At 35.5% G+C, this 23,910-nt stretch overlaps 1 protein-coding gene across 1 annotated transcript in view; it reads right to left on the bottom strand.

Annotated features, from left to right (window-relative positions):
- The window catches only part of COL25A1 (collagen type XXV alpha 1 chain), a 551,557-nt gene that overhangs the window by 5,350 nt on the left and 522,297 nt on the right, over window positions 1-23,910 (bottom strand). The window contains exons 32-37 of the mRNA XM_074228733.1: window positions 23,719-23,754; window positions 21,941-21,994; window positions 16,714-16,767; window positions 13,465-13,518; window positions 8,799-8,885; window positions 4,814-4,852 (exon numbers count right to left, since the gene is read on the bottom strand). Coding sequence (XP_074084834.1) covers window positions 4,814-4,852; window positions 8,799-8,885; window positions 13,465-13,518; window positions 16,714-16,767; window positions 21,941-21,994; window positions 23,719-23,754 — 324 coding nt within the window. The remainder of the gene's footprint in view (window positions 1-4,813; window positions 4,853-8,798; window positions 8,886-13,464; window positions 13,519-16,713; window positions 16,768-21,940; window positions 21,995-23,718; window positions 23,755-23,910) is intronic.

Here is a 23,910-nt window from a genome sequence, read left to right as displayed (position 1 = left end):
AAACATATCTCAGACTTGTAAAATCTATATTTCATTTTTCAACTATAAATACAAAATGTAGAGCATTATATGTACAACTTCATGCTTGTAAGGTTAGATTCATCACTGCAGGGAAACAAACAAAAACAATAAGTAATATTAGTAGTCTGGAAATTAAGCCTTGGAAAACTTGGTGAACAAAGCAACAACTGAGAAAAAAGAGACTATTATTTATCAATTAATCCCCAACTGGATTACTTCTAAAGGAAGCTTCCTCTTTAAGAGAGCTCAATATTAGGCAGCTAGATTATATATAGAATATGGGGCTTGAGTTCAGGAAGACTTGAGTTCAAATTTGGCTCCAGATACCTGCTAGCTATAAGATTTTGCCTCAGTTTCCTCATCTGTAAAAGGAACTGGAGAAGAAAATGCTAAAATAATTCTGGTATCCAGATTAAGAACACCCTAAATGGGGTCCCAAGGAATCAGACATGATTGGAAAGACTGAATAACAACAAAATGATCATTAATGAGATTTTATTTCTGATTTAAAAACAAAATCATTGGATATGTTCTATGTGTCCAGGCCTTTATTATGCTAGTCTAGCCTTCTAGGGAACTATGAAAATATCTGTCTTATGTGTATGACTTTTTATTTCCTTTTTACTATTGAGTTATTTGTAATTAAAACAGCTTTTAACCTCTGATTTATGGAGTAATTGGAATCACATAGATAGTATAACTAAGATATAACAGGAAAGTACTGAATTTGTAGATAAGAAGACTTGACTTTGACCCTATCTCAGCCACTTAGAAACTCTGATGTTGAGAAAGTCAGTCAATATCTACATCTCAATCTCTTCATCTGTAAAATATGATGGTTTGACTGCATCCCCTGTAAGATCCCTTTGAGTTTGGAATCTATGATCCTTTGATCTGTTTAAAAGGATGTGATGATTTCTTGTTGTATGGTTTCATTCACAATGGCAACTTCTGACTGCCTAGAGCTCCTCATGCCTCCCTCTCCTCATCTCCACCTGTAGGCTTCCCTAGTTTCTTGGTTCTTGGTTCAAATCCTGTTTACTACAAGAGACCTTTTCTGTTCCCCTTCAAAATTAGTGCCTTTCTTCTGAGAGTACCACTAATTTATCAATGAGTACCACCAATAGACTAATATATAAACCTGTATGGTTATAGCTATTTGCATATTGTCTTTCCATTAGATCAGGAGTTTCCTGAGGGCAGAGTACTTTTTCTTAACTTCCTTTAGATCCTCAGTACTTGGCAGACTGTCTAGAACACATTGATCTGACTGATACTACTCTCCAATATATGTGACTGACACCATTCTACTATAACCCTTGTTAGAATGTAAGCTGTTGGAGAACAGTAACTCTCTCTCTCCCTCTCCCTCTCTCTCTATCTCTTTGTCTCCTTCCTCATTTTGCATTTGTATTTCCAGCATCCAGTAAATGTTAATTATTTAATAAATTATATAACCAACTTGTACTAGCTATGTAATCCAGGGTAACTAATTTATTTATCCCCTCAGTGTCCCCAGGCAACTCTCAAGGAAATCAAATTACAAATGAGTTGCCAATAAAATTGGGGGAGAAAAATTGCACACTGGAAGTTCCTCATATAGAAATCACAGGTCTGGATCCCTCCCCGTCAATCCCCAACCTCCAATATCATCAAATATATGAGAAAGTTGTATTCACATACTTTAGATGGAAATCAATAATATTTTAAACATATTAAACTCACTATAAGAAAATGTTTCCAAGAAACTTCCCTTTTCCCCAAGCTCACATAAATTCACAACTGAGATGTAATTTTCAGAAAAAAAGAAAATTCCTCAAAAAATGTAGTGGTGCTCAACTTGGAGTTAGTTGACAGGTTCATACTCTGGCTCTGACCCTTTTTAGTTTAGAGGATTTCCTCACTCATCTCAGGTTCCTCATTTTTTTTTTAAATGGGGCTAATACAATTAACACATACTATTTACTCTGCAAATATGTTATAAGGAAAGCTTTTGTAAATGGTTCTGTTGTTCTAAGTTTTTAAATCTTCTCAAAGCATCCTAAAATCTTCAGCTATCACCATCCCATCATGGCTGGCAGAAGAAAGATCTTTCTCTATCCACTAGTCCCCTCTCAGGAACAAAATACAGCCATTTGATTGCCCATTCCAGGGTAGCTACTTTAGTCCCAATTCACTATAACTCATCTCCTGGGATCATTTCACTTAGACACAAAAGTAATTTGAACAAAGATCAAGTTCATTGAATGAGCTCGGGGCCTCGTGTAGTCCATGTGCAGTTCAATACATGTGTTTTGATGGACTGAACAAATGAATGAGCAAATTACTGTTGGAAGAGGCCCTGACCAAAGAGACTTGTCTAATCCATCACAGTGATTTATAGTCCTGTGATGCTGGTTCAGGTAGGGAGGGTTTTTGTTTGTTTGTTTCTGATTTTTCTTTTTTAGTTTAGACTTCTGATTAAGGAACTTGTGTTGAGAAAATTTTTCCTACCAAATGAGCAGCTGCCTAAGGCAATGAAAAGTCAAGTGATTTGCCAAGGGTCACACAGGTAGAATGTTAGAGGTGGAGTTTCCTTACTCTAACATCAGCTCTCCATTCTCTATCTGTTACTACCTCTCAAGAAAATGATGAATCATTTTCTAAATGATCTAAAGATCTAAAGTCAGGAAGATTCCTCTTATTGAGTTCACATCTGGCCTCAGGCACTTACCATCTGTGACCCTGGGCAAATCACTTAATTTAGTTTACCTCAGCTTCCTCAAATGTAAAATGAGCTGGTGAAGGAGATGAGATCACAAAAACATCAAACACAATTGAAACGACTGAACAACAGCAACAAATATAATAAACAGAAACTCATATTTATATTGTTTTCCATATGTTAATCTCATTTTGTCCTCATTACAACCCTGTTATTATCCCCCATTTTACAGATGAGGAAACTGAAATCATTGACATTTTATTAGATGGCTTAATAAGTGTTTTTATTCTGGGTTTATGTTTTACAATACTACCCACATTAATTCTACAAAGAATTTAGGAGAATTATTTTTTGTAAAAAATGCCAACACTGCTAGACACTTAAAATGAAAAAAAGAATCTTTCCTAGGCTTACATCTACTCTGAGTTTTCAGAGATACACCTTTAAAGACAAGAAAGTGCAAGGTCTCAGAACAAAGGCAAATTTTCTCAGAACAAAAGCAGATTTTTGGATTATTTTATTAATTAATTTTAAACAAGAAAGTGATAGAGAAAATTTAAATAATGCAAATCTATCATAAGTGTAAAGGTATTCTTCCTCAGAGAGCCAGTGGTAAACATTTCTTAGCACACCACTGTTTATACACATTAGCTACATTGGATAGCATTCCATCTATTAGAAATTTAGTAGATATTTTACTTATCAACTAGTTTTCTTATTTGTTAAATTGGACTGAGAAATCATCAAACTTTTAATGTTTGTATGTAAACTCTTGACTTAGGCTAGGACCTAAATCTGAAATGAAAGATTAACTTAAAAGTTAAAAAGTCCAAGCTGTTTTGCATATTTTCTTTGTTCATCTAGCCAATCACAGTATATTTATTGGAGCAGTTTGCCCACCTGATGGTGATTGAGGGCAAAAAGCTGCATTTTGAATTGTAGAGCTTGCAAAGTATTTAAAAGACATCTCATTTGATCCTCAGAATAACCCCGGAGATAGTTGCTATTATTATCATTTTAAAGATAAGAAAACTGGGACTAATTGTCTTGCTCAGGATCTTGGATTGACAGAGCTAGTATGAATTTGAGACTGAGTATGAAGTTAGTTCTTCCTGACTCTAGGTTCAGCACTCTACCACTTTACCATCAACCTACCCCAAAGTTCTAGAAACATAAGAAGCCTAGTCAAAGACCTTCCTCCAAAATGACTCAGAGTGGTTTTAGTTGGTGATGTATATTATAACTAAAGAGTCGTTGCTGTTGTGTGAAGTCCAACTTTTACAACTGGAGGTTTTCTTGGCAGATACTAGAGTGGCTTGCCATTTTCTCCCCCCCCCAGTTTATTTTACAGATGAGGAAATGGAAACAAGCAGTATTAAGTGACTTGCCCAGGGTCACAGAGCTAATACGTGTCTATGGCCACATTTGGACTTAAGTCTGCCTAATTCCATGCCCAAGCACTCTATTCACTTTGCCACCTATATGCCCCTTAATTAAACAGTGCTTGCAGATAAAGTAAATTATACCATCAGTTTTCAAATGGAAATATTTATCAAGTGCCATTTTTGTTCCATTATATACCAGCACCTTGTCTTTTAATGTGTAGACAAAAATCAGTGTCTGTTTAATTAATAGTGCTAGAAAGATTGGCTCTGGAGTTCCAGTTTTGCCATCTGCTGCCAAAGTAAATTCTACCATCTTTACAATTCTACCATTTTCAAACCAAGTCATTAATCCAAGCAATGTTTTACTCATTGTGGTTAAATATATATAAAAGGACAGGAGTTGGGAATATTTTAGTCAGAGGATTGTTGTGGGAGAGCCAAACAGTTACTATTAAGATGGACTACCCTTTTCCATGACCAAGTCAAATTCAGAAAGGGGAGTTCCTAATGAACATAATTGGTAGGAATCATTGTTTTATATCTCCAGGAAAGAATCTCTCCAGAAGAGATTCAACTTTATATTTGTTCACGATTTGACTTTTTCAAAGGTTTATTTAAAATGTATGAAAAGGTCATGAAAGCTTTAGTCCACATCAAAGCAAAGGGAGAGTGCATCTTAATAGAAATACTCCTTTGATCTCACCTTTTGCCAACACCCAGGCATCGGTAATCCATCCGGCCCCTGTTCCAAGGAGAACAAAAAAAATTACTTAATATCCCAAAAGGAGAGACAACTTATGTTCAAAGGCTTAAAAATGGATTCTCTAACCCTAAAGTTTGATTTTATAATTTTGCCTTTATTTTATTACTAGGGTTTCTTAAAGTAGCATATAACATTTCAATTCAGGAAAAGGAAATTCAAATTTCATCTAGAAAAGGAATTAACAGACAAAATGAACTAAAAACATAACAATTTTGAAAAGCATACTAAGAAATTGACAAATTATAATATGGTTTCTCAAAGCCACATCTTTAAATATCAAGAGCAGCCAAAATTTGAATGTACTTATTTTTTCATTATCTTTAATAAGATTCCAGTTTATCTATACTAAACCCTATCTGATCAGAATAGTTTTTATGTGATAAATGATCAATGCCTTATCATTTTTATCTGAAGCTTACATTGCACTCTTAAGATCATACTTCTTTTCGTTTTAATTTTTCTTTTTTCATATTGTCAGTCACAGTAATGGTTTGCAACCATTACTTATCTATACAGAGGTATGCTGGAACGAGTTTGAATTTGGCTTGGGAGAGTGTTAAGCATTTAAGTATTAGAAATTGGCAAGTGCTAAAAAGCAGATTTTAATTGATTGTTTTATTAATTTTAAATGAGAAAGTGATGAAGAAAATTTAAATAATGCAGATCTATCATAAAAGTAAAGGCATTCTTCCTCAGAAAGCCAGTGATAAACATTTCTTAGCACACACCACTGTTTATACACATTAGCTATATTGGACAGCATTTCTTCTATTAGAAATTAATAAATTATATATATCAACTAGTTTTCTTATGTGTTAAATTGGACTGAGAAATCATCAAACTTTTAATGTGAAGGAAATTTTTCTTCTATTAGAAATCCTATTCTACTTCAGATAGAAATGATATTACCAATACCATAACAATTGGTATATTATGAAAGCATGCTTGTGTTTTCCCCATGAAAGATAATCATGGATCCAAGGCAAACAAAAGTAAGGCTAGATACTTTTTACTGCAATTCTCTAAACTGACAATCTATTCTATTCTGAAAAATCTAATCTTAAGAATGTTCATGTTACAGAAATGTGCTTAGCTAACAAGTCATAAAATAACATGTAGACCAGATATAGTCTCCAACCTAATTATAAAATAAAAGACTTCAGGAAATACTCTTCTTTTAAAAGCAGAAATAACAAGAAATAACACAAAAACCAAAATTCTTTAAAAATTTCTTTAGATATTTTGAAAAAAATTTTCCTTCATATTGCCAGATTGGTACCAGGAAAAGGATCAACAGAAGAATTTTAGTATAAAGAGGAACTTGTGTTTATGTTAACAGAGAGTAAGGAAGTGCTATGACTTTGTCAGGTAAGTTCTAAAAGGAGTGACCATTAAATTGGAAATGTTAGGTAAAAAAGAGAGCAAGGTATTGGGGTTGCAGACCATTATCATCTTTAGAAGGATGATGAAATGACCTTGCCAATTTTGGGGGGAAGAGAGACTATATTGCTATTTCATTATTACTTTGAATATGTAATAATGCTAACAACAGTAGTCTGTCATCTCTGCCCCAAGAAGGGCTGTGTCCAGAGGATGCCCCAGATTTATCACCCTTGAGTGATATGGGTTATGAATAAAAGAGCACCAGCTTCTATTGGTCTTCAGGTCCATCAATAGGATTAGCTCAGCCAAGCCTAGGAAGCAAGAATGGACCTACCTAGTTCTTAGAACTAGGGAGAGAAAAATATTAGGAGGAATACAGTTACATACAAAGTCTCAAGTGGGGGAGGGGTCTTGGAAGGGTGGAAGGGGAGATTTTTTCCCATTTTGAGCTGCTTTGACCAAGAGAATCTGCTTACACTAGATCTTCCTTCAATGGACCAGCAGTATAGGAAAATGAACATCTTTGTTTAGATAAACTATGAGAAGCCTGGAAATCAGAAATTCCTGACATGGACAGGGTGTGTGTGTGTGTGTGTGTGTGTGTGTGTGTGTGTGTGTGTGTGTGATGCACCAATGAGGGAAAAGTAGAAATTTGGGGTCAAAATGGAGAGTGCTGGGATTATCTATCTCTATCTCTATCTCTATCTCTATCTCTATCTCTATCTCTATCTCTATCATCTGTCTCTATCTCTATCTCTCTATATCTCTCTATATCTCTCTATAATCTATGTCCATATAGATTTATTATATGGAGTTTTCCCAGGTCTTGGGAGGTTTAAGGTGCTATATTCCTGTAAGATTGAGCTTAGGTGGTTGTGCATGAAAAGTCTCTGCCTGGGCCTGCCATTTTCATGAGCCATATCGACAAGAAGATGTTTAGCAAATTCTATGTCATTGGTCCTAGAACTAATTTAATATTAAAGACTAGACTGAGAAGTTTAGTCGGGAAAGAGATAGTGTGAGCAAACATTTTCTAGATCTTTAAAACTAAGATTATACCAGAAGAAGCTTTCTTTGCAAACTGCAGGCTGATTTTTTTAAATTAAAAATCTTTTGCCTTTTTTCTTAAATCATATGAGATTGTTTGCTATTATTGGGAAATTGGAATTATAGACTTAGATCTTAGATAGACTTAGTTCAACCTCCTCATTTTATATATGAGCCACCAAAGATAGAGAAAAGTTTAGTGACTTAATTGGGATCCTACCACTAATAATTGACTGAGGCAAGATTTAGACTTAGATCCTTCCTGACCCTAAGTACCTATCTATATAAAGAAGATTCTTTTAAATAGGGAGGCAGGAGTTCAGTGAAACCCAAAAATTTGAAGTGAGATGTAGAAGACTGAAAATTGATGAAGTCACTGGTAAACTAGAGACATGGATTTATCTAAGGGGAGAAAGCAAGACAAATCATGAAGTTCTTGGGTAGAGATGGTCTTCAAGTGGTTTATCTCTTCCTTGAGAACCAATAGCCTTTCATTTCACTTTAAAAAGTAAATTGAAAGTAGACTTCTAAAGCTCAACTTTAGCAGTTTGCTCTTGTTCCCTGGAAGACAGAAATTTACTGATCAAGACAAAGATTTATTTTTCTTCTTTTAAAAATTAAATTATATAAATTATTAAAAAGTAATGTTTCAAAGGACACAGATATATGGTCAAGTTAAGTATAAGCAAAAGACCAGGGAGTTAATTCACATTCACTGATAGAGTAAAAACAAAGACAAAAAACCTTCGAAACCCACACTGGCTCTCTCCATCTTGCATTTGTCTCTGGAGGAACCAAAAGATCCATGCACATGCATGTAAATATGTGGAACATGTAAAGCTTGCTTCAGAAAGACTTGCTTTACATTGCCAGAGACTGATGTGTGATCACACAAAGGAACCACATGCAGGGTTGGTAGGAAAGAGAAATACTGTACCAATTGGCAAGGGGCATCCAGCCCATCCAGGCCAGGCTGACCCGGCTCCCCTTTTTCCCCCTTAACTCCACGGAAACCCTGTTTGGTGAAGATTAACTTGTAATATTACTGACAAAAGAAATGTTTTTAACACTGTCGCTGTTGAAGAAAACAAGAGTTTGTCATCAAAAGACCAGGAGAGGAGCAATTCTGGAGTAGCTTTCCATGGTTGGTGGATGGGAATGAATTCTGGGCACAGCCCCCTGGAGGGGTGAGTTTAAATGACTTCCCTTTATTTAAGCATCAGAGTGAAATGCCAGTTTAAATCTGCTGTTTTTCTCTTTCAAACTTACCTGTATGTTTGGGGGGGGGTGTCCATTTTAAAACCAGTTCTTTAGGATTAATATAATAAAGGAACTAGACTTGAGAAGAGAATATCTTATGATAAAAGCAGGTTCCTAGGGCTATTTCACATCTCTAATAGGTGACTATAGCAAGATACTTCCAGTTTGCTCCTCTCCCATTCTATGTCTTATTTTATGCTAGACATCAGGACAGATTTCTATGAATGAGACATACCAACGGGCAAGGTGCATCTAATCCAGGGGCACCCTGTTCTCCTTTCTCCCCTTTGGGCCCCTTTTTGCCTTTCTTTCCCTTTTCCCCCTGTGGATACAATAGTTTGGATAAAAACAGAGATTTCATTTTGGGCGGGGTGAGGGTGGTAAAAAAATATTGGTTCAAAGGACAGTTTTAGCCAACAGAAGCCTGAACAGACATTTACCACTCTGTTCTGGTTGGGATGTGTGGAAAATCCAATGTAAGAGCAGACCAACACCACCTGCCCAGATGAGTCCTGGGCATCGGGGTGTAGGATGGGATTTGAGATATTCCAGAAATCTTGAAGGGGAGAACTGCAGACAAACCAGAAGGACAATGGCTGATGTTTTCTCCATCCATAGCATCCTCAAGGATGAGATGTTTCAGTGACACATAGCCTAGCTGGGCTAACATAAACAATAATGAAGAGGCAGTCAATCTTGTGAGGTGTAAGACTGCAGACTGGGTCCCAGAAGGGCTGACTAATTGTGGAAAATGAAGTTCCCAGGGAAGCTGCCTCCTTTGTTGAACTTGTTTCACTTGTGGCCAAGGACATTTTTAACCTTGCAGCTCCAGAATGAGGTAGTGCTAATCTAGGGATACTAGAAAGAATGCTCACAGCCTCTAACTTTTAGAAACGATGCCAGATGTTTTGGCTTTGTTTCCCAACTGTTGGTACCATTTTATAAGGCCATCTAAAAATTGTTCAATATCTTAAAACATATGGATATTTAGTCACAGAGTCCATTAACAATGGAATCCTTTTTCCAAAAGTTGGTATAGCTTTTATGAATGGGTCACTGAAACAAGTCACTGAAAATGCTTTCTTTTTGTTTATTTATTTATTTTCCTGAAGAACTGTTAAAAATTCAGGAATATTTCTAAGTCTCAGGGATTTTTTTCTTTAGTTTATTTCCCCATTGATCTCTTGCCAGATGATCACAGTGGTAAATGAGTTTCTGGCTTACTCTCAATTTAGCAAAAGCAACAGTTCTGTTTAAAATAGGAAAAGCAAAGTGGACTCAGTGATACTAATACTAATAAAATGAAGGAGTCAGGATGACTGTGAGGTGGGATAGTAGCCATAGGAAATTAGTATCAGCTGTCAAGGTAGAGGTGGTAGGAAATTTAATTGCAAGAAGGATTGTTTGTATGGAGGAATTTTCAGGAAAGGCAGCAAAAAGAGGAAAAGGAAAGAATGCACCTCTGGATAGGGGAATACAGACAATAAACAATTTTCACCAAGGCAAAAACACATGGATATTTTATATGCAGTTTTAAACACTTTAAAAATAGTTTATAAGGCAAATCAGTATTTAAAGGAGAATAGAAAATGTAATGAATTCCACATTTAGATTAGTGCATTCATTTTGCATTCAGACTATATAATGAAATTAAGCTTAAATGTTGAAGCAAATAATCACTCATCAAAGAAAGAGCATACACACAGGGACCACAAAGTATTATAAGAGAAACATCCAAATGTTTGTATTAATTCTGCCATAGGATGAATGGAAAGTTCCTCATCTGCTTCCTGGGTGCCAAAAAGTATTCCTCAAAAGGCTTCAAATATGTATCTCACTTTAATGATGGGGAGAGATGAGAAATTCTGTAAGAGTCAGTTGGCTGTGAACAAAGACAGGAGTCACAGGCTAGGTCATTAGGAAAGCAGATCAAGTAAGTTTAATGTGCATAATGTTTTAAGACAATGCTTGTCCTTTAGCAGATAAGTTTTTTCTTTTCTTTTTTCCTTTTCAGTAGAGAAAAGTAAATGGAGAGTCAGGAAAACCTGGGTTCAAATTCTATCTCTGAAACACTATCTGTATGACCCTGACCTCTCAGCACTTTAAGTAACTATCTAAGATTATTTGTTCAGTCATTTTTCAGTCATGAATATTTATGATCCCATTTGGAATTTTTGTGGCAAAGATACTGCAGTAGTTTGTCATTTCTTCTTCAGCTCCTTTTATAGATAAGGAAACTGAGGCAAAGAAGGTAAAGTGACTTGCCCAGGGTCATATAACTGGTAAGCGTCTGAGTCCGGATTTGACCTCATGAAGATTTTTCCTGATTCTAAGGATGTGTGTGTGTGTGTGTGTGTGTGTGTGTGTGTGTGTGTATGTGTGTGTTACAAGACTATAGGTTGCAGACCTGCACTGGTGCCAACCTGCTCTGGCAGAGAGATCTCTATAACCCTGAAATTGCTGTTTCAGTCCCTATCCCTATCCTGGCAAAAGAACTGATTTTGGGTTCCACAGTTCACCTCCCGAGTCATGATTAGTTTTCCCTGTGTCATATATGACTCTGACCTGATGTCATGGGGGTGAATTTTGTAGATTTCAATTTATGTTATATTGATAATTCAAGGAGATTGAACACAGACCTAGAGCTCAAGGTTGTTCAGTGAGTGCCAGTAGGGAAAGAGTTTGTGAATCAAATCAGACAATAAGCCCCTGGAATGATTCAGGTTCAGGGAAAAGAGGCATCATTGTCACTCTTAACCTGCACAATTATTGTGATGGAATGTCTTCTTGTGGAGCTCAAAATATTTGTGTCTGCAGGTAGAGTACATGCTTGCCATTGCTAGGTTCCATTTGCTATGCCAAGGGGTTGATGCACACAAAAAAGGTATTCAGGTTTAGCCTGCAATTCTCCCATTGGTAAAAATTGCTATTCTAGTCCTAGAAATTCTAAAATATTCAAAGACTGTCCTGTTATTGTTCAGTTGTGTCCAACTCTTCATGACCCCATTAGGGGTTTTCTTTGCAAAAAATACTGGAGTAGTTTAACATTTCCTTCTCTAGCTGATTTTAAAGATTAGGAAACTGAGGCAAAGAAGGTAAACTGACTGTAAGTGTTTGAGATCAGATTTCAACTCAAGAAGAGGAATCTTTCTGGCTTTTGGCCTGATTCCCTCTCTCCCCCCCTCCAATAAATCTATACATAAAGATTATAATTTCATTAATTTGGAGAACTTCCTAGTGTGGAAAATCTCTCCATTAGTACAAATAGGCAGTTGTACTGTAAAGGTGAAAAAATAAAAAGTTGTAAAACAATTAAATACATGTTATAGGAGATTAGGAGTCATTTTTATAATACATATTAAAATGTTCTCTTCTTGCTGAGATTAATTAAGATCCTGTTGCAATTACCCTTGTTACCTTGGTTCAGTCCTATGGAGTAATTTGAAAACAAGAACTCAAAGTTATTTAATAGCAATGTGTAATGTGAAGGTAACTTATCTTACACAGTTGCTGGAGGCATTGGAAAGTTCACTGACTTGACATTAGTTAACTTAGTACATATTAGACTCAGGTCTTGAACCAGAGCCTTTTTGACTCCAAGGCCACTTTATCTCATGACCTTTTGAACAGCATTTACAGTTTTAAAAAATAAATTTTTATTTTTAAAAAATAATTGTTATGAGGCTCCAAGAGTGAGAAATATGTAAAATGCTCTGTAATCCTTAAAGAGTTATATAAATACCAACTATTTTTATGTTTATTTTAAGTTAGAAGATTGAACATTATATTTTATTAGCTATTCTTTCACTATGGTGAACAGTTGAAAATTAAACTAGACATCTACATTTATAGCCAAGTTAACTTTTTGATTCTAGTACATACCTAATACAATGATAGGATAGATGGAAGAGGGAGAAAGAATCCATTAAAATTCTCTGACATTTATTTTTTTGTCTTTTTTGGTTTTAATTTATTACTTTCTGAAATCCAGTGATGTTCATACACACACACACACACACACACACACACACACACACACACACAAACTGTCACCAAGGCCAATGTGCCATGTGAACAGGTGGCACTTAGTGACTTTGACCCATTGAGTAAGATACAGTGGACTGCTACACCCACAACTACAGTTTAAACCACAGTGATTTGATACTGTAACTGAAACAGTACTGCCAGAAAAAGAAAAAATAGATAACAAACAGTCCTACATCTTCTTTGCAGTATAAATATGGAAGATTTTTACAGTTTACTGGTCTGATTCTACATTTGTGCTATACATTACAGTCATGAAAGCTTCTCTCTACTCTTTGAATTTCTAAAGCCTGATTGTGATTATCAGTCATATACCTGATCAGATCAACTATGAAACAGTTAAGGTTTCTCACTTAAAAACTACTTTTTCATTTAAACTTCAGAAAATGGGAGAGCCTAGTTTCTAATCTAACAAACTAATTTTGTAATGTAGGGTAAAACAATTAAGAACTCTAGTAGGCTTCTTCTTTTTCATGCACAGGGGTTTAATGTCCTGAAGATGAAGTCCATGCCAGAAACCATCAATGGAAGGTAAAATTTAACTCTGTTCAATGACCCAGTCAGTATCATTAGCCTTCATTAAGTCTCACAGCAAAGCCTGGGGAAAATATAATCTGATGAGGACAATAGAGGTTAAAAATTCATCCTTCATCAGAGACAGTATTAAAAACATTTGGTTGCACAGGCTTCTGGGGTCTCCCTCTGAGCTTTGACCCTATAGGTTTTGGTGTCTACTTATTTTTGGCACCCAGGATGAGAAAAAGATTTAGCAAATGAGATAGGGCTAGGAAAACAAGAAGGAATTGATAGAATAGGATAAAACAAAATGAAGCAAATGCCAGCAACTTCAAGGTCACCTTTTCTCCTTTTTCTCCTAAGTCACCCTTCTCTCCCCGAGGTCCAGGAAAACCCTGAAAGAAAAAAAGAATGACAACCAAAACCAAGTTGGGAAAAATATTCAGATTTATTGTTTGTTCAACAGACATAGAAAAAGTCAAGGGTAACCCAAATAACTTCAAAGATCAAATCAGCAATAACAACAATGACAGTAATAATAGCTAACACGACTATGGGGTTTAAGGTTTACAGTTTATTTTACAAAAGAGCAATTGGATAAACTATTTATACAAATCTTATCAATTTCCTTAATTTCTCAAAATTCCCTTTAGCTTCTTGCATGATGCTTTTCAATCAATTCTAACAACTTCTTGACTTGTCCTTCATAATCTGTCTCCAATAATGTATTTAATTAAATGTAGGCTCTTTGAGGGCCAGACTCTTTCATTTTTGTTTTTGTATTCCCAGTTTCTAGAACATATAGTAAGTGTTTAATAAATGCTTACAGGTTATATAATGCTCTGGATACATTCATGGATAACAGTTTATGAGACATAAACTAGGGGTAGTATACAACTTAGGTTAAACTTGAATGAAGAAGAAACTGAAGAATTCTTGAGATAATGTATATAAAGTTTTGTAAACCTTAAAACAACATATGTGTCAGCTATTATTGTTAATAATGTTAATTACAATTAATAATGACATTAATAATTGTGACAGAAACTATATCAACAACTTGGAATTACCACATGTGAAGTGCCTGTATTTTGTGCATTCTTTTATAATACTTGCTATGACTCCACCAGGAAAATCATAAGTAAGCTTTCTCTCATTCCAATATAATTCAACTTGATCAGTTCTTATTAGGCAGCTACTGTGTACTGAACACTTGTTTTAAATCACTGGATCATAGATGAAAAGTTGGGGGGAACTTTAGGGGTCTTCTAATCCAACCCCCTCATTTTCACATTAAGAAACTAGGGACTCATATAGGTTAAGTAATTAGACCAGATTTCACTGGCATTATTAAGTGGTAGGTCTGAGAGCTAAATTCAAGTCTTTAAAATTCAGATTTTCTATGATACCATTTCTATTTGGGAAAGTAATTTTAAAATGTTACTGTTTACTATCCTTATGTTAACTTTCTCCCCTCTAACTGTATCCTTATCCTATATCCATCACATACAAACACATAATACATTTCACACTACTCTCTAAATTTCTAGTATGCTCAGTGAATGGTAAATAAATAAGCAATATCCATGCTGTTATAGTCACAAACCACACTAGTATCTGTTACTACAAGAATATGCTTACTGTAAGTTTTACTTACATCAAGACCAGGTTCTCCATCCTTCCCCTGCCAAAGAACCATATGAGCTACATTATTGTTCCTTAAGCTTAGGCTATTGTTTCCCTATTCAGGACACATCCTATTCAGGATGGTTGTGCTAGCATGTGAAAACACAAGTAATCAAAATAATTACATTGGAAGTACAGAAGTTGGACTTTTTAGTTGAGTCACACATGTTTCTTCTACTAGTCAAGTGAAAGATGATGGTTCATACTTTCTACAAATGTTACAGACTTTCTTATTCGAGCTCCATGAGTTGACTGCATTTTTATGATGTTCAGAGATCAAATCAACTGTGACCTTTTGATTTTACAGGGAAAAACATCAGTCATTTTAAAGCCGTGTAAATTCTGAGCATATGGGCTTTTCTAATGCTTCTGTATATCTTTAACATGGAATAATAATAATAACAGATAGCATATATAATTTTTAAAATTTTGTAAAGTTTGCATTTAATCTTCACAATAATCCTAGGAGGTAGGTGCTTTTCTTAGCCCCTTTCTTATAGAAAATGGAAGCAGATCTGAGTCACATAGCTCAAATTTTGGGAGGCAGAATTTGTATTCCTCTGTTTATTGTACTCTCTAGCTGCCTCCAAATTAGTAAGATTCTCACTCTTTCATAGTGAAGGAAGTGATGCATGTTTCATTGCTAAATGTTACAGCAATTTTTTTCAAGATATACACTTCTGGTCTCTCTGTAAATGAAAAGGACACGAGGAAAGTTTTTTAAAATGCTCCTTTTAAGCATATTTTGTAGATAAATGCTAGTCAAAGAAATCACCACCTGACTGCCCAATGATGATTAATCCATCCTTTCTTATAGTTTAAGGTATATCTTATTAAAACAATGTACTTCCCCTGTTAAGTTCAGTGTTCCCTTCAATTTTAACATGAAATCTACTATGATTCTACCAATCACTTGGTGATTCATTTCAAATTCAGAATGTTTTATGGTCATTGTTTAAGTTTTTTTGTTTGATTTTTGATTAAAAAAAGAAAAAGAAGGGATATCAACTATATAATCAACTATATAAAGCAACTAGAAAAATGATCTTTTGGGCAATATTTTATGTTTATATTATGTCAATAATTTGAACAAAATGCTTTTGAATCAGTTATAAATTATATGAATTTTGTTGTTTGCATCATAATTTTATTTCCCTGTGCCTGAGAATTTTCAGAAAAGAAATGAAAAGATAGATTAACTTTCCCAGGACCAATTACTATTCTAACGATAATTTTTCTGCACATTTTGAGTGAAACATTGAAGACCTAGATCTGTGAGCCAGTAAATTCCTCAGGGCCTGTAGATTAAAACCTATAGGAGCTGTGAGAACTCGGAATGCTGATGTCTAGTACTCTGGTACATGTCAGAAATGGAGACTCAACAATTTTGGATAAGCTAATTTTTAACAGTACTTTATGTATAATATATTGAATAACATGTTTAATGTTATTCAATACCAATCTCTTTTACAGCTAAGATGATAAACTAAGTAGTAAGACTGTTAGATTTTAATTTCTTGGTAGAATTTCTGTATCAAATTTGTATTCACCAAACTTTTAATGATGGACACCTAGTCAAATCAAATGCTACAAGTGAAGAATTAGAAACAACTTGAATTTGAATCTAGTGATTAGATATTACCCTGGTTTGTTCCAGTGATGATAATCTATCATGTTTTGCATTCTCTTTGTGTGTGTGTGTGTGTGCGTCTATGTGTATGTGTATGCATGTATGTAAGAAAGAATAATGGTATTATTGAAAGAAACAGGCATAATTATGGTTATATCTCAGATGACTATTTTATGCTTTCCTTGAATGATTATTCTGCTGCTCAAGGAAATGATTGGGAAAATAAGTGACATTTTATTAATGTATGAATTTAAGAAAGTTACAGTCAACTCACAGGCAAACCATAAGGCCCCCTGGGTCCAGGCTCTCCGACAGCTCCCTTTTCACCCTAAAATAAAAATATAAAACAGCAAAAACATTCAAACACATATATGCACATTTTCTTTTTGTAATAGCCTATCCTTAATTTTCTATTTAAAATTTACTCATATCCTTCTATCAAAATTCCAGAGAAATGATTTCAGTCAGTCAGTTTTAGCATGAACATGATTTACTAAATTCACAGGTGAAGGTCCTATAGTAGACAACTCCAATTAGGTTTGTCAAAGAGTTTTTTTTGTTTAAAATATTATTATTGAATTTCATTTGTTATAGTATGGACTCCTGCCCCACCTCCCCAAATTCCCATTTGTTACTTTATTATAAATACAAGGATGAGATGTTCTGATATCTTCTATAAGACTTAACTGTGGTGGTGTCAATTTGCTGCTTCTCCTTTGAAGAACATTGAAGAACTATTAATCTCCCTAGTTAGTTGTTGTTCAAGGTTTTCTCTTGTTTTGGAAAGATCTTGACCTGTGATCCCATTAATGCAGAGGATACCTTCTATGAGCACATGCTAGGAATCTTATTTGTAATTTAGAATCTTGGTTAAGTCCAACAGCTATTACCAACTCATAGCTAATACTACTAATAATTACTGATTATGATTATTAATTGATGATTAGCACATTACTAGTTTTTTACTAGTAATTTTTTCTACTAGCAATTGCTCATTATATTTACTAATAATAATAGGTATAGTTATATAGCCCTTTAAGGGTTGCAATGTACTTAATAAATATCTCATTTGATCTTCACAAGAAGGTGCTATTAGGATCTCCATTTAGCAGATGAGGAAACTGAGGCAGGCAAAGGTCATGTGACTTTCCCAAGATCATGCAACTATTGAGTGTCTGAAGCTGTATTTGATTTCATAACACTCTAACCACTGAGTTACCTAGAACCTAAAGCAAGACTTGTACTGATTCTATGGTATGGATTTCTTTTTTTGTGGGTGGGTGGGTGTGAAGGGCGGAAAGAAAATTTGTGATTTCATTGGTCTAGGGAATTTCCAGTGAGAAAACTCCCTTCACTAGTTCAGATCAGCATTTACTGAGGAGTTGACAGTAGTAGAAAATTGACTGGGGTTGTAGATCTTAAACCCTATAGTCTTCTGGACTCAGAAGTCAGATCTCCATCCTCTTATAGCATGCTTCCTATAGTTAAGGTATGGTCAGAAGTCAAAATCTTTGTAGATCTATTTCTCCATTTTGCTTTTGAAAATAAGGCAATCACCTTCAGGCAACCTATGAGAAGACTAATGTATAGGAAAGAATTTAAAGATTAGTTGAGCAGAATGACAAGGCTATGATTAGGGAAACAGAGGGTAGCTCTGTTTCAAATACCACTTCCTTCTGATTCTGTTTTGCTAAATTAAACTTTGTCAGTTATGATTAGGCATGGTATGAAGACTTTGGCTGTGAAACCAACATCTAATCAGGTAGCTTTTGGGGAGGTACAGCCTCAATTCTGACAAGCTACTGTGTGGAAATCAATTCATAGCAGAATATTAAGAGTTACCAGATAATGTCTCTGGAATGAAATATAGATTGCATTTCCCTCTCATTCTGGCCTTTTAAAGTTGCTTTGAAATCTTTGAGTCTAAGACATGCTCGTGATTAGGCAGTCATTTTTCCTGTAGAGTCCCTTTTTTCTTCACCTTGATCTCCATTTCAGTCTTTCTGACTGGATGAAGTTCTTCATGGCTAAAGTATAGCAATATATCTAAGGTGATAGACTTGAAATTAAATATGCCAGAGTTCATACATCTACATGAGTATGGCCTTCAAGCTTTCTCCCATGAGAGGATCTACCCTTGGTCCAAAGGTGCCACCACTGTTTCTCACATTTATGGACCCACTCCTTTGGAACTATCTTCATATCCTTGAGGTGCTTTTCTTTGAATAATTTCAAAAAGGGCACATTTTCATATTAAGAGGATGGATTTGATTTTTTGAGAAGCAGTCCCAAAATCTAGTAACTAAAATGAGAGGTCACACTGAGTAATATAGACCATTTCTGGCCAAAATGAGATATGATTGTCATTAACTAGTATTTGACCAGGGGCAAAAATTTAACCTTTTTTTTTTAGTTTTCTAAAGGTATATATTAGAATATAAGGTCTTGGAAGGTGTGTATTGTTTGTAATGTCTTTGTAATCCCAGTAATTATGCACAGTGCAGGTGGTACAATGGATAGAATATTGGACCTAGAGTCTCAGTCTCTTACTAGCTGTGTGACCCAGAGCAGTGTAAATCTCTCTTTGTCTGCAAAATGGGAATAAGAATAGCATTTTACATTCAATTATAATAACCTCTAGGGTTGTTATAAGGATCAGGTGAGATAATGATTGTTAAAATGCTCAGCACAGTGCCATGTTTATAGTAGACTTTTTATAAAAGATTTTTGGTTGATTGGGTCTCTTGATTATTTAGTCAGAAGATTCAGAATCTAGTTCTAAAAGAGGAATCTGTAACTGTGTAACAATGGTAGTATCAGTTTATTACATGGCTCCATCAAAAGAAGATACTCATTTGTATGTATTGATGCTAACGTATTAAAAATATGTACTTAGTAGTTAGAATGTTGTTCTTTGAACCTTGTCAGAATATCCTGGGTTCAAATCTTAGATGTACAACCCAGGAAAAGTCACTTAACATCAATTAACTCCCTAGGATTTATCTATTAAGAGGAAGTTCCCACATGGAAGTCCTCTAGACATTATTGTATCCTTTATTTATTTCTCAGATATTGAAGCAGAATGATTGACTTTCAGTCTTAGATAAAGACAATCTGAGAGAGAGCAAGATTTTGTGTGTGTGTGTGTGTGTGTGTGTGTGTGTGTGAGAGAGAGAGAGAGAGAGAGAGAGAGAGAGAGAGAGAGAGAAACAGACAAACAGATAGACAGAGACAGAGAGGAGGTCTCCCTGACTCCAGATCCAGTGCTCCTTCAAATTGCCTAGGTATCTTTATAAGATAAGGAAGTTTTTCTTTTTTAAACCACCAACTTCAGGATTTTCATCACAACTGTCCAGTATTTTCAATACCATAAGAATCAAGCACCTTGTGACAGAGAATAAGCCAGAAAACTAATATTCATGAAAATCTGCCTGCCTAAAAGCCCAATTTCATTTAAACTGGCTTAATTTTTCTGGGGTTTTCTAATGTGCTTGAATATCATTCTCTACAACCATATATACATATACATATGTATATGTATGTATGTATGTATGTGTATATATATATATATGTGTATATATATATATATGTTTAAGAAAAAGGCAACTGAGCTGAAGAAACACCATACCAGATGAATGACCACAATGCCCCAGTGTCCTGATGAGGGGAACTTCCAGAGCCCTGATATTGGGTTTTTTGCCCAATGCTCAAAAATTCTGAATGAACACTCCAATGTAGCTTTTACACTGATGATGCTCCATTTGGCTCCAACTATGTCATCAATGGCCCTCTTGGCTCCTCTAGCTGATCTCTTGATTCTTTCTGCTCCAGCAAGGAGACCCGATACCCTTGTGACACATCAGGAGCCATCGGAAGTAACAGCTGATTTGCCAAATGGTTAAATCCAGCTCCCCTACTCTAGCCTCAGGACATGTCACCAAAAGAACTTAGGAGATTTACTGATCTATTTCTAGAAATAGTTGCTGCCTTTCTTCACAACACACTGAAGTGAGCCCAATTCTGTGGGAAACCTTGAAGTTAGCTCTGTTTAAATATTAAAATGTTTATTTTAAATTTAGATAAATACTGTCTCTTTTACCTGTAGAATTCACAGATCATATTGTAGATAAGATTTTAACTGCACCTCATAGGAAAAAGATACATTTTTTGCAAAGATCTCAAGACCTCAATAATGCACCACTCTGGAGAAGGAATGGAGGGAATAAGTAAATATTGAACACCTACTAGGTAACCAGCTCCCTGTTAAATATTAAGGGATTTGATCCTCATAATGATTCTGCAAAGTAGATGATGGCATTATGCCCATTTTACAGATGAGGAAATTGAGACAAAAAATAAGTTAAGTGACCTGCCCCAGAGACTAGATTGGAACTCTAGTTTCTGACTCTTGGCCTTTATTCTATCTACCTCATTGTGTCATCTATCTACCTCAAGCCATCTTGGACCTGCCAGCTGGCCAATCAGTCCACTAGTATTTATTAAATACACTATTTGTTGTATTAAGAGACAAAGAAAGGCAAAAGATAATCTTTGCTCTCAAGGAGCCTCAGTTAAAGAGGGCTGGAGGTGGGGAGGCCCAATCTGAGCCTTTTCTTGATTCCCCAACTCCTAATACATCCTCCCCAAATTACCTTATATAGATTTAGCATGTGTGTGTGTGTGTGTGTGTGTGTGTGTGTGTGTGTGTGTGTATGTGTGTGTGTGTGTGTATATAAAGTTCTTTGCAAAAGTTAAAGCTCTATGTAAATACTATTATAATTTATCTTTTATTTTTATTCACTGGACAATCAAAGAGGTCTTTAATGTACAAAAGGAAGAGGGAGAGAGGCAACATTTAATTACTAAACTTCTATTGCTGTTGTGGTAAATTTTACTATTGGTTCACAAGAGAGTCTCTTCAAACTAGAGGTTAGGGAAAAGTTTTGCCTTCTTAAAACTCTGAAATTGTTTCCTTATGACCAGAGAAGGCAAAGGTTTTTTTGAGAGATAAAATGGAAAAAGATTCATTTCTGTTGGTGGTGGGGGTGGTCATGATGATTTGTGTTCTTTGATCTTCTTCACTAAGGGGTAGGGAGGTAGAAAACCATGGTTTTCTCCTCTGAATGAAAACAGTAGCTTTTATGAAAGTTTGCCTTTCAAATCCTGGAGATTTCAGCCCCCACTGACTAAAGCTCTCTGGCCTAATGCCACATGAAAACATCTTCCTTATGGTTGCACAGCTGTGTATTTTCCTAAATTTCTGTGTTAAGTGCTCTTTTTAGTCACCTTCTAGGATGAGGTTCTCACCTCCCCCTTTTTTCACAGAAGAGAACTTAGGACCCTATTTATCTTTTACTGATATTGAATAGCTACATCCATTCTCCTGGGGAGAAAAAAAATGGAAGCCCCCCCTTTGTCCTTTGTTTTGAAACCTTGACCAAAGAACTTTCTTCATTTCATAGGTCCATTTGAATAATTTCAGGAACATAAGAGAAACTTACTCTTTCACCTTTAGGACCTGCAGGTCCATGGGGTCCAACGGGACCATCTGTACCCTAAAAAAAGGAAACAAGAAGAGAAAATGTAACAGAAACATTATTCAAATGCTGCTAAAAAGCAGTAGAAGTTGAGTAATTAAATGTTGCCTTAGGAAACCTTGGAAATATTTTGATGCTCTTCATCTTTTTTCCCTGAACTTTATTTCTTTAGATGAACTACTTTTCAGAGGTTCTTGTTTTAGGGATGAATGGTAGAGTCCAATAAGGGTAAAAAAACTCAGCTGACCATATTTATTCACATGTCTTCTGTTTTCATATGTCACTCTTCTCTCATCCTCTATTTTTAAGGCAGAAATATCAGACTTCCCTGACCCCACACACATTATTTTCCTCTAGTGGGCTGCTTTGGTTGTCAGCAGCAGCTGGAGTCTTTCTGAAGACTTGGCCAGAACAGTTGGAAGAGAGTTGAACAACCTTATTTGTTGAAAGTCAAGTGAAGTGTGATTGTTAACAAAATTTCCCTGCTTAGACCAAGTCTTCAGAGGATCTTTTGAGGAAGTGGGGTGGATGGAGAAGGGGAAAGAGGAGGAGAAAGAGGACAGGGTGGAGAGAAGGAATTTATTCCCCTGGCTCCAATCCCTATGGTTATCCTGTTGGCAGTGGCAGGCAGCTTGGACAACTTGCTGGCAGGATTCCTTCTCCCTTCTCATTTTAGCGGTAAAATAACCACTAAAAGAAGTAGGAGTTATGTGAATAAGTCTCAGTGAAAAGAATGACAAACTAAAGGGAGATTGTTTTGCTTTGTTTTTAAAGAATAACAGAGATTGGTCTTTCATATATATATATATATAATTTCCCTTTTGGTTTCTAGAAATGCTACTGGGTGCTTCTGATATAATTTCTACCTCCAGGTACACTGTTTAGGTTGCCAATAGAACGTAAGCTCCATAAAGTCTGGGACTGTTTGATTTCTGTCCCTACCATCTCTACCATCCAAGTGAGTTGCAAGGTTTATTTTTAAATATATGGAGTTTCAGGAAGTATTTTAGAATCTTTCTTACTGTTTCTTTCCTTTGAGGCTTGCATACTGGCAAAATTGATGAAAAGGCAATCTGGATTTAAAAACTAGTCTTTAAAAATCTATTTCAATATTTTTGTGAACACTCAGTCTCAACTGGTACTTCCTTTAGCTTCAAAAGCCAATCTCAAAACACCGGTGAAATCTAAGAAATGGAGGGAAGGGTGCTTTTACGCATCCAAGACAGGAGGCAAAGCTACAATTTAAAAGAATATTTTAAAGAGCAGATTTAAAAGAGCAGATGTGCTTACATAAGGATTATCTAGTACTCAGAAGGAAGTATACATATAATACATACATATGTATATATATGTATATATGTATTTGTAGATTTGAAATGTAAATAATAGAGAGTGAATGGTAAGTAAAAACAAAGACCAGAACCAAATCTTCTTTAGTGCCACTGGAGGAATGGGCACATGAAATTACATGGAATGTGAGGTTGACACAACAGAGTTGAGTTTTTGGGGGGACATGAACAATACCTGCCCATCTGTAGAGTCAACAGAATTTGGACCTAAGTTTCAGCCCTAGAGATAAGTCTTTTGGTAGTTCTGGGGTTCATATCCACCACTGTTTGCTTCCCTCTTCCATTTAGCACTAAGAACATTATCATTTTATTCAAGGAAACTGAACCAAGAGATATGTCATAGAGCACCACAAACTCATGAGGAAAGCATGCGGAGGAAGACAAGGGACTCACCCGGGATCCTGGCTTGCCGTCTAAGCCAGAGGCTCCCTGTATGGTTAGGTTGGAACATGGTTGGTGGGTGTAACACGGATGACAAGAACATGAAATTAGTAAGTAGAACTGATGAACAAATATAACAATTCAAACAACATAATCTATAGCTATAGAGTTCTGAATTGACTACCACAGTGCTACAACTTGTTA

This window comes from Macrotis lagotis, chromosome 3, assembly GCF_037893015.1.
Source record: "Macrotis lagotis isolate mMagLag1 chromosome 3, bilby.v1.9.chrom.fasta, whole genome shotgun sequence".
Classification (NCBI taxonomy): domain Eukaryota; kingdom Metazoa; phylum Chordata; class Mammalia; order Peramelemorphia; family Peramelidae; genus Macrotis; species Macrotis lagotis.
This window is presented reverse-complemented; position numbering and strand designations above follow the sequence as displayed.